The 12,395-nt window shown below is 42.8% G+C and overlaps 1 protein-coding gene across 1 annotated transcript; it reads right to left on the reverse strand.

Moving 5' to 3' along the window:
- Positions 1–312: 312 nt before the first annotated feature.
- LOC118397156 (cerebellar degeneration-related protein 2-like) lies at positions 313–9,712 on the reverse strand. The gene is made up of 6 exons (XM_052472873.1): positions 9,340–9,712; positions 7,616–7,728; positions 5,410–5,558; positions 4,985–5,155; positions 3,699–3,924; positions 313–3,564 (listed from the first exon to the last, which is right to left on the reverse strand). Exons 1-6 carry the CDS (start codon positions 9,419–9,421, stop codon positions 2,899–2,901), a joined length of 1,407 nt encoding a protein of 468 aa, XP_052328833.1. The 5' UTR covers positions 9,422–9,712; the 3' UTR covers positions 313–2,898.
- Positions 9,713–12,395: the final 2,683 nt, after the last annotated feature.

The raw sequence follows: 12,395 nt of genomic DNA on the forward strand, positions 1-12,395 counted from the left end.
CTCCAGATTCTTGTCTTACTTGGCATTTACATTAAGACTAGCCTGACCTTTAACCCTTGTATAAGGTGCCTAACCTGTGAATCAGTCACTAATATGTAGACAAACACACATACAAACAAAAACGTACTGTCTCCCACCCTGCTGTGCTCTCCATTATGTCCCTGTCACAAAGTGAGAATTATGTCCCGGTCTTGTGATGATGCTCCATCCTGTATGAACCGCTTTGTTCAGATTACATAGATAATAATAGCTACCACCTTGACAAACCACATGACATTGCAGTTATAATAATGGACCAATAGAGACACGGAATCCTCTGAGTTTGCATTTATCACAAAGATTACACATGTACTGTATGTATTTACAGTACCATTCAAAAGTTTGGACACACCTACTCATTCAAGTGTTTTTATTTGTCCTATTTTCTACATTGTAGAATAATAGTGAAGACATCAAAACTATGAAATAACACATATGGAATCATGTGGTAACCAAAAAGTGTTCAATAAATCTAAATATATTTTGGATTCTTCAAAGTAGCCATCCTTTGCCTTGATGACAGCTTCACACACTCTTGGCATTCTCTCAACCAGTTTCATGAGGAATTATTTTCCAACAGGGAGTTCCCACATGCTGAGCACTTGCTTGCTGTTTTTCCTTCACTCTGCAGTCCAACTCATCCCAAACCATCTCAATTGGGTTGAGGTTGGGTGATTGTGGAGGCCAGATCATCTGATGGAGCACTCCTTCACTCTCCTTGATCAAATAGCCCTTACACAGCCTGGAGGTGTGTTGGGTCATTGTCCAGTTGAAAAACAAATGATCATCCCACAAAACACAAACCAGATGGGAAGGTGAATCGCTGCAGAATGCTGTGTTGGCCATGCTGGTTAAGTGTGCCTTGAATTCTAAATAAATCACTGACAGTGTCACCAGCAAAGCACCCCCACACCATCACACCTCCTCCTCCTCCATGCTTCATGGGGCGAACCACACATGCAGAGATCATCCTTTCACTTTCGGTAGTCTGCGTATCACAAAGACATGTAGGTTGGAACCAAAAATCTCAAATTTGGCCTCATCAGACCAAAGGACAGATTTACACTGGTTTAATGTCCATTGCCCATGTTTCTTGGCCCAAGCAAGTATCTTCTTCTTATTGGTGTCCTTTAGTTGTTTCTTTGCAGCAATTTGACCATGAAGGCCTGATTCACACAGTCTCCTCTGAACAGTTCATGTTGAGATGTGTCTGTTACTTGAATTCGGTAAAGCATATATTTGGGCTGCAATCAGAGGTGCAGTTAACTCTTATGAATTTATCCCCTGGGTCTTCCTTTCCTGTGGCGGTCCTCATGAGAGCCAGTTTCATCATAGAGCTCGATGGTTTTTGCGACTGCACTTGAACTTAAGTTCTTGTAGTTTTACGCATTGACTGACTTAATGTAATGACGAACTGTCATTTCTCTTTGCTTATTTGAGTTGTTCTTGTCATAATATGGACTTGATCTTTTACCAAATAGGGCTATCTTCTGTATACCACCCCTACCTTATCACAAGACAACTGATTGGCTCAAACGCATTAAGGAAAGAAATTCCACAACTGAACAAGGCATACCTGTTAATTGAAACGCATTCCAGGTGACTGCCTCATGAAGCTGGTTGAGAGAATACCAAGAGCGTGCAAAGCCGTCATCAAGGCAAAGGGTGGCTACTTTGAAGAATCTCAAATATAAGTTGATTTGTTTAACACTTTTGGTTACTACATTATTCTGTGTTATTTTGTAGTTGATGTCTTCACTATTATGCTATACTGTAAAAAAAAAAAAAAAAAATGCAAATAAAGAAAAACCCTTGAATGAGTAGGTGTGTCCAAACTTTTAAGTGGTACTGTATCTAATACATTGAACAGGAGTTACTAACAGCACTTCTTATACAGTGGCTAACTACATAAAGTTTTAGAAAATAAAATCCCTGTGCTAGTCTAAAGTGCATCTCATTACAATGTGATTTTACAGTGATGTCAACGAAGGGGGTGTTTATCATGATACATTAGGATAGCATGAGTTAGGCAGCAAAAACAATTAACCGGACCATCTGACAAACCATCGGAAAAATACTTAGTTCATGAAATGTCAACATTGTATTTGGAAAGCACAGTAATATCATAGCACATATCTGAGTTCTGGTATAGCCTCATTAGATGATATTGCTAACTACTACATCAATCATGTACATACAACTCAGTCTTCATACCCAAATACTTGAGTTTTTACATTTTAGGATCATGCTAACTTTTTTGAAGACATACAGTACAAATCTGAGATGTAAATTCACATAATTTGTCTTCACTCATCACCAAGAGTAAGAAACAGTGGCGTTTGAGGCACAACGATGATAAAGTTACCGTTTTGACCATCAGCCTCAGACATTGTCACTTTAAAAGGATATGTAGCTTTTGATTGAACAGTGCATAGAGGTACCATGGAAAAGCACTAGTCCACAGAAAGTTTCCAGAGGTTCCTGGTTCCTGAGAGTAGAAGAACATTGCCCCTAGACGCTAATCTAAGGGCAACATGGCTCAGGTAGGGCAGGTTGATTGAGGCAGAATGATGTAGACTGAATGTTAGGCACTGTTTGTTCCATGCAAAAGAGCTGGTATATCAGCTGATGTTTGTTGCCTTTCTCTGGCTGCTCCAGCATCCATAGATAGAGATGAGAACTTAAGAGTTGGTAATCGATTCAGCTGCAGTTCCACCAGATACAGACACAGTACATCAGTTACCAGGCCTTACAAATAATCTATAAGGTGCTTGCTTAATCGCTCACCTCCAACAAGAAACAACTGCATGTGCAGCGCAAAAGCAGAGCCATTTTTGCGTGTTTACTACGAAAGCCATACTAAGCCAACTGCCAGGGCTTTCCTCTGCTCTCACTCAGGTCCTCTTTTGTTTTCTGGATGCAGGTAAATATCTCCTTGAACAGAGCCTTGTACTCAGGCTGGTGAAGTTCATCCTCCTGGCCCTTTGTGTCTATGCCTGTAGCCTTGCGAAGGGAGGCTGGGGCTGGGCTTTGTGGGCAGTCCGAGGGGGCTACGCTGGGTGTCTGGAGCTCTTTGTGGTTGTGCTGCTGGTTTGGGTACGGCTCCCCCTGGTGGCAGAGCCGCAGCAGCGCATCATATTTTACCTGCAGGGCGCTGTACTGAGCGTCAACCTCGTTGAGGAGGGAGATCCCGCGCTGCTTCACCACCTCTGAATGGCGGACGCACGAACGCTCATGGCTCTTGTCTACCTCTGACCCATCACCCCGTGGTGACCTCAGCTGCTTCTCGCTGTTGCATCTCTTCAAGATGTCACAACCTTTCGGGTTGGAAAGGTAGCTGACGTCCATCACGTCTTCCTCGCTCTCTCCATCCTCCCCCACCCCCCTCTCCTGGTTCAGGGGGAAGAAGAGGGTATTGGGCAGCATTGTCAGGCTGACCCTTGACCTCCAAGCTTTGGTGGCATGGTTGGCTCTCCACAGCTGACGAAGCTCCTCAGCCTCACACTCCAGCTCCGCTAGTCTGGCCTAGAGAGAGCGAGAGAGAGACAGAGAGGATTCAGTAATGTAACTCTTAACTACCATTTCACTACATACAGTAGGAGCAAACAGATTGCATTGGCTTAAAATTATGCTCTGTGTGAGTTGCTTCTCTTCCTCACCTGGCACCCCGCCATCATTCCCAAGCGCTGCTCCAGCACCACATTCTCATTGGCTAGCAGGTCTGCATCTTGCTCCGCCCCCTCCCTCCGAGCACGTTCATTGGCCAGCTGGGTCTGTAGAGAGCGGAGCGATTGCCGTAGAGACTCCTGCTCCTCCTCTAGCCACGAGAGGTCAGAGGGAGACCAGCGGTCATCAGATTGGTCACCAGAGTTATAACTTGAGTATCTGAGAGGGGTCAGAGGAAAATCTAACTTTCTTTTTTTTAAGCATTGGGAAACAACTTTTGTTTCAGTCCAGACTAGCAGTTACACACCTAATTAGTCTTAAGTTACTGATAAACTGCCAACAAGTTATTCAAGCATCCGTTTGATGAATTGGTAGCAAGATATCCTGTATCAAACAGACTAATCAGAAGTGATCTTTCGTGCAGGGCAGAGATTAGTGTCCTTACAAGTGGACTATGACCTTTGGGTGACAACTGTGACCACGTTTCAGTTAAGTCAGTAGGGAGAGAGTACTATAGTCTGCTTGGCATGTGTTTTGATCAGTGACCTACGAGCTTCGGCCTGGATTAAAGGAGGGGCCAAACCCTAACTGGATTACACAGTCTGAACTGCTACTGCCTCAGAGGGCTGGAAGAAGGCTAGAGTACTAGCAGTAGTACTAGTCTCCTTAACCAGTGTGAACGGCAAGAGGTAACACAGAGACAAATCACACCACTAGAGCAGGGCCAAGAGGGACTTTTGGAAGTCAAAGTGGAATTGTATGAATGCCATCTAGAGTAGGTTTTAGGACCTTAGTTGCCATTAGTTCTGTTCTAGATGGCCTTCGGGTGGGTTAGTCTTCTCTACGTATTTTCAACAAAAAAGTGTTTACCTACAGCTTAAAAACAATGAATAATGCACAAGCTATTGAGTTCTTAATGCATAAAATGTTTATCAATTTAGCGTCATTTTCCATTTGATGAATCTGACCTTATTGTGCCATGTCTATTTAACCCCATGCAGACCTGACTGATCTATATAGCTTTATATTACGTCAGAAGATTAGGTGAAGGAGAGGGTGTAGAGGAGAGTTCAGAAAGGAAGTCAGGAAGTAACAGAGAGTAGCCAGACACCAGCTCCAGTAAGAGGATAGCACAGATTCTATTGTCGACAGACAAGTGCTGGCCCACTTGTTAAAGTATGGGTCTATTCCAGCTCAAGGAACAGTACAGATTGTCCAGATCTAAAAATCGGTGTGTTGAGTATGTTATGTTTGTATTTCATGAGTGCAGTGATCTCACCTCTGTGTGTGTTGCAGGTCATTCAGGCAGTACACACTCTGCGCCCCGTAGGGCCGACATGCCTCTGTAAGGGGTTTCCTATTGGGATTGGCAGGGGCGGTCTTCAGATCCTCTACCTGACATTGAAGATCCTCCATCTGAGTCTGTAGAGCTTCAATCATCTCAGTCAGCCTGGAGAGAAAAAAAATGATCCTCACACATTTAGCTCTCCTCTCACCAACACATGTCTTCTATTCCATCTCTAATTATCTGGAGAAAGACTCCGTCCAGATTCTCCAAACCGCCATGGATTTAGATGAATAGGATTAGCATAAGCATTGGCTAGAGGGAGTTTCCACCATTGTTAGATCCATGTGAGAAAAGTGTGCGAGAAGGGTGAAGAACTGGGACACAGCCTCAGGCTTTAAACCCAACAACAGGCTTACCCCTGGATCTTGTGCTGGGCGGCCCTGTTGTCCTGTACCAGGCGGGTGTTGCTCTGCTCCAGCTCTCTGGAAGACTGGTCAAGCTGCTCGTAGACCTTAGCATGCTGGTCATTCACATGCCTCAGGAGGTCCATCTGCTTAGTCAGGTACTGGAGAAGGAAGATGGAGTAGAAAACCAGGACTCAATATCATCACATAACCCACCTTAAACTTCACAATTTTACATGGAATCAAGATTACACCATTGTACTTGTTCAAGTCAATACGATTGGTTTTAAGCCAAAGCATACACATGATTTATTTTGGTTGCTTATCAAACCATGAACGAGATCAAACTTGCAAGAATCAATGACAACTACCTCCTGTGTGGGCGACTATTATTGCTTTGATAGCAACATGTCTGTACTAGTCTCTGCTGGGCCAAATGAGTATTAGTAAGAGCGCAACACCTCTGGTGAGGAATATAGAACGGCACCAACACATAGTAAAGGTCAGGCTCTTCTTGTTAAGACAAGTGGATTCAGACTGAGGTGCTAAAGACACGAGCACAGTGGTGCTGGGATAACATAACTATCATTCTCCCTATACTCTTCTTTCCATCAAGCCCGCTCTTCTCTCGCTCAACCTGTTCTCAATGGAAAAGGGCAATCTTATCAGGGTAAAACAGGGAGAATGCCATAGACAATATAACAGCTATATCTATGAAGAACGCTGTGAACCTTAAGCTCATTAAGATCATGATCAGTCACAGAAAGCTAAACTAAAAACACCAATTCAAACCAATACTACTACACTAAATGGGAGCTGTACATTATCTTGCAATGCTATTCAGTTACAGAACGTATTATTTGGAATTCTGCATGTTAATCAATCATACTATTATAAAAAAAGTGGCAATTATCTAGTGTTTTTCCGAGAGTGAGAGAGGTCAATGTTCTCATAAAGGCAAGATAACATTACAATTTACAGCATCAGCTTCCTCCTGTGCGGTTTCTACATGCAGTCAGGTCATGAAATGGATGGCGACGTTAGAGAAATTCATTCTGTCAGTCAGCAGTTTCAAAGATGAGGGGAAGGATTTAGGAGTTGACCCTACTCAAGGAAATTAAATCCAGAGGTCATACGGAAGTGAGTGGCTGTTGCTGAGCATACAAGATGTTTTCACTGGTGATAAGAGAGAAACCACAAATACGGTGAATGTGATATTTAAATACAACTTAACTGGTTAAATATTTAGATTCCCTAGCATTAAGAGGCTATTTAATCTCTAGTTACTATAAATCACAACAATTCAATGGTGGCTATGCGAGTGTGTCAAAGGTTCAAAGGTATATATCCCCCCCCAAAAAAGAGGACAACTGATATGGGCCAACTTTACCTTTCTTGGCCCTCTGAAAGTTCACTGGACAAGGTGAAAAGCATTGTTGTTTTCAAAGGAGTGAGAGCCCCACTGTTTGATAATGGTGGCGTTGTAATCTTGAACATGGAAAAACAAAATACTAATTCCCTGGAGCTTTACAGTATCGAAAGACAAGGACTCGTATATAGACTTTGCAGTCTTGACAAAACCATTTCAGTCAAAACGTCTGCATTATACATTTCACATTCTATTCCATTACCTTTGTGCTTCTAGGGTCATACCCTACATGAGCAGATCCAGCAGAGAGATTAAGTAATTAATCAGGATCCGACCCACTAATCTCTTCTTCAAAAGGAAGTTAATGGGGTGGCAGGTAGCCTAGTGGTTAAAGCGTTGGACTAGTAACCGAAAGGATGCAAGATTGAATCCCTGAGCTGACAATGTAGAAATCTGTCGTTCTACCCCTAAACAAGGCAGTTAACCCACTGTTCCTAGGCAGTCATTGAAAATAAGAATTTGTTCTTAACTGACTTACCTAGTTCAATAAAGGTCAAATAAAACAAAAAAATTGAAGCCTGCCTTTTGTAAATCTGGAACACTTGATTTTATTTAGGAATTTTCAACACGCAAGGAACACACCAATGCCTAACGGAAAGGCCTCAGGTTTGCAAACGAGTGCTTGATTACCTGGACACTGTGTGCTACTGCTGGGCTGGAACAAAAGCCTTCAAACACTACAATAGCTCTCTGAAAGTGCCGCAGCATGTGGACACACAGTCCCTCTGATTGATCAAACAGAGTAATCGCTACCCTGGTAGTTACAGCTTGATTGGTTAAAACCCTTACCTCTATCTCCTGTATCTGTTCCTGATTGGTGGAGTACATCTGCTGATGACACTGCTCCAGCTCTCTGTTCCTGTCCAGCAGGGTCTTCCCCAGCTCAGCAGCCAGGTGGAGGTCTGCATGGGAGGAAAGAGAGATCACAGAATATAAATAACTTATCAAATGAATGGTTGGGCAAAGATGAAGCCATTAGTGTGACAAGACCTGGCAGAGACATCTAGAGCATCTATGGCTGTGTCTCAATTCTCAATGTCAGGTGGGTAAATTGATCTGGCAGACACCCTACCTGCATTTGTGGGTTAAATACATGTTACTTGTGCTGCCCTTGATTTACAGTAGTTTGCTTACAATGGAACATGATCCCAAAAGGGATATATCAAGTACACCTCAAATATATTTGTGATATGTAAGCTATTTGACACAAGTCAGGAAATTTACAATCAGAAAGGCAAAAAATAAATCTTCCTTAAATCACTGTGGCCTAAATCATGCGTTGTGAAATGGTCTCTCATTTACAGGATGTGTGCCAGATAAGAGATTAGATTAGAGATAAGCATGAAATCTAAATGGAATATCTTCTAATATAGAGAGCACCACTATATATTTCCCAATTTCCTTTCCTTATATTTCTATTCCAGAATTCATTAATAAATGGTCAATAAAATATATTGAACTACACAAATTAGTGGAACAAAACCTTATTATATGCAGAGTAACCTCTGCAGCATGGGTAAAATATGCCCACATCTGTTTTTCAGCAGGAAAAGAAAGCTACTGTAGGTTGAATCTAGCTGCCATGAAAACCAGATGCATCAGATTGCTGGCAACTCCACTAAGGGTGTGTTAACCATAGACGATAGAGGACTCATCTTTGGATCTATGCCATTATACTGCCTGTGACAGCGCCATTGAGGCAATCTTCATTTTGAAGTAGTCCATTTTCTTCACGATTGTCTGATCCCTCCTGATGACCCAACAGGGTCACCAGGAGGGATCAGTCAATAAATTTGTTAGTCCCAACCAGTTGACTAGGTTAAAATTGTGGAAGCCCTCAATGGTGCTGCCCATGCAAATATGGCAATTTGGCCACTAAATGCCTTTATCGTTCTCTATGGCGGTAACCTAGAAGTAAAATATCGCATAATTTGGTCAACTGCGTAATTAACTCCCTTGGTATACGGTCAGTGCTATACGGAATCATTGAGATGTCCCTACCCTAAACCATTTAACATTTCAACTGCAATAGGGTAGGGACGTCCCAAGGGTTCGGGATAGCACGTACCCTTGGTCTACATGCAGAATCTGCCCACGGGAGATTACATGCAGAGAAGAACATTGAAAAATCTGTAGAAAACAATGGATGCATTGTTTAAAATGGTTGGTTTCATCCGTGGCAGTGGAATGGTAGCATCGGGTGTTCCAATTCTGCTTGAGATAACCCAGAAGTCCCACAATGTTTTCTGTCGCAGTACAGTAGGCTAGAGTTAAACCTACCAATGTGTCCTTTAAAATACATTCGTTAGTGACACCTGCACCTGCCCTATGAAAAAAAGGGGTGCACCAGGCGCTCATTGATTCCACACCAGCTAGAAAATAATTCATTAGCCTAACGCTGCCGGAGTGTCAAATTGTGATCACTGCCAGGTTGTTGCTGTCATTTGATACGCACAGCACATGTGAGCCCGCGCTTTCACAGTCTGGATCATGGATAGAATACAAATATTTACCATGCTCAAGGTCCTGGTTGTCATACCAAGGTTCTTCCTCCTTGATTTCGAATTCTTCAACCTCAATCATATCTGTAAGCATCTTCAGTCACAATGACTCACCGACATCAATAGCTTTCACTGGAATAGGAGGCTATTTTCGTGGAAAATGCATTAATCTGCCTTTGAGGTGTTCAATTTGAAACAAAGAATACGCCAAGTGCGTTTCCCCTCATCAGCTGTCCAAAGCCGATGTCTACTCACCGGCTACAACTACAGTATTATGAAACTGCCTAACCGTCCCACAACACACATTACCACCCGGTGTGGTGAAACACCTCTATCTTTTGGAACATGACCATACGAGCGTTTGTTTCAAAGAACGCTCCGTAAGCCACGCCTTAGTGGGCAGAGCCAGGCATGTTAAACGTTTAAATAGAGAGAAAAGCCTCTCATTTTAAAATATGTCCACGGTGGTTCTGTTTTGCCTAGTTATGAGAATATATTTGAGACCAGTGTATTACAGTTAATTTTCGTCTTTGACTCAATAAGTAAAATATATTTGATTAGTAAACAGGGAAACGAAGAGTCCCAGACAGTTCGAAATATATATATCTATAATATTTTGTTTATTGTTAAGGTTCTTCAGGCTAAAGGCTCCTGGAGGCACCTTTTTAGGGGTTCTGCCGGTATTGCAATCTGAGGAGCCCCTAAAGCCTCCAGAACGTTTCCTTTTTAGAGTGTAGACGATTCTGTGCTTCCAACTTTGTGCCAAAAGTTTGGGGAAGGCCCTTTCCTGTTTCAGCATGACAAGGCCCCCGTGCACAAAGCAAGGTCCATACAGAAATGGTTTGTCAATATCGGTGTGGAAGAACTTGACCGACCTGCACAGAGCCTTGACCTTAACCCCATTGAACACCTTTGGGATGAATTGGAACGCCAACTGCGAGCCAGGCCGAATCACCCAACATCAGTGCTCGACCTCACTCATGCTCTTGTGGCTTAATGGAAGCAAGTCATCGCAGCAATGTTCCAACATCTATCGGAAAGCCTTCCCAGAAGAGTGGAGGCTGTTATTACAGCCAAGGGGGGACCAACTCCATGTTAATACCCATGATTTTGGAAGGAGATGTTCAAAGAGCAGGTGTCCACGTACTTTTGGTTATGTGGTGTAACTACTCTGTTTAGCTTGACTTCCTCCACCCATTGCAAGGCCAACAGTACTGCCATCAGCTCCACCGTATATACAGCCCAGGTGATCTGTAAGTAGTTTTGGCCCATCTGTGTAAATGGCCACAAAATCCTGATATACAGTATCCAAACATCTATTAAACTACATGGAGGCAGGAGTAGCTATGGACAGACAGTGTAAAATGAAGCATTTAATATGTTTTAATTTTTCACCCCTTTTTCTCCCCAATTTTGTGATATCCAATTGGTAGTTATAGTGTTGTCCCATCGCTGCAACTCATGAACGGACTAGGTAAAGGCGAAGGTCGAGAGCCTTGCTTCCTCCGGATTTATTTGTATTAAAACGTGTTCCAGTGCAACATGCCTAGCTCTGCCCACAGGGGCGTGGCTTACTGAGCGCTCTTTGAAATAAGCGTTCGTATCGTCGTATTCCATCAGATCGAGTTATGCCACATTCACATGCTAGACGGAACTAGATAACTTAGAAATGTCGACTTGCTAACTGGTTGAACGTGGCACGTGTGTAACTACAACCAATTAGCAAGTATCAAATTTCCAAGTTCCGACTAGCACTTGAACGCAGCATTATCTCACCAAATCAAATCTAATTTCATTGGTCACATACACATGTTTAGCAGATGTTATTGCGGGTGTAGCGAAATGCTTGTGTTTCTAGCTCCAACAGTGCAGTAATAATCTAACAAGTAATATCTAACAATTTCACAACAATACACACACATTTTAAGTAATGACATGGAATTAAGAATATATAAATATTTGGACGAGCAATTTTGGAGCGGCATAGACTAAAATACAGTTGAATAGAATACAGTACATATATATATATATATGCATATATGAGATGAGGAATGTTGTAAACATTATTAAGGAATAATGTAAACATTATTAAAGTGACAAGTGTTACAATTATTAAAGTGGCCAGTGAATTCAAGTCTATGTATATAGGGCAGCAGCCTCTTACGTCCTAGTGATAGCTATTTAACAGTCTGATGGCCTTGAGATTCCATTACATTACAACTCTCCTTCCGTGGCCTCCAACTGCTCTTAAATGCAAGTAAAACTAAATGCATGCTCTTCAACCGATCATTGCCCACACTTGCCCGTCCAGCATCACTACTCTGGACGGATCTGACTTAGAATATGTGGACAACTACAAATACCTACGTGTCTGGCTAGACTGTAAACTCTCCTTCCAGACTCACATTAAGCATCTCCAATTCAAAATTGAATCTAGAATCGACTTCCTATTCCGCAACAAAGCATCCTTCACTAATGCTGCCAAACATACCATCGTAAAACTGACCATCCTACCGATCCTCGACTTCGGCGATGTCATTTACAAAATAGCCTCCAACACTCTACTCAACAAATTGGATGCAGTCTATCACAGTGCCATCCGTTTTGTCACCAAAGCCCCATATATTTCCCACCACTGCGACCTGTATGCTCTCGTTGGTTGGCCCTCGCTTCATACTCGTCGCCAAACCCACTGGCTCCAGATCATCTACAAGTCTCTGCTAGGTAAAGCCCCGCCTTATCTCAGCTCACTGGTCACCATAGCAGCACCCACCCGTAGCACTCGCTCCAGCAGGTATATCTCACTGCCACCCCCAAAGCCAATTCCTACTTTGGCTGCCTTTCCTTCCAGTTCTCTGCTGCCAATGACTGGAACGAACTGCAAAAAATCACTTAAGCTGGCGACTCATATCTCCCTTACTAGCATTAAGCACCAGCTGTCAGAGCAGCTCACAGATCACTGCACCTGTACATAGCCCATCTGTAAACAGCCCATCCAACTACCTCATCCCCATACTGTATTTATTTATCTTGCTCCTTTGCACCCCAGTATCTCTACTTGCACATTA

Source organism: Oncorhynchus keta, chromosome 2 (genome assembly GCF_023373465.1).
Source record: "Oncorhynchus keta strain PuntledgeMale-10-30-2019 chromosome 2, Oket_V2, whole genome shotgun sequence".
Classification (NCBI taxonomy): domain Eukaryota; kingdom Metazoa; phylum Chordata; class Actinopteri; order Salmoniformes; family Salmonidae; genus Oncorhynchus; species Oncorhynchus keta.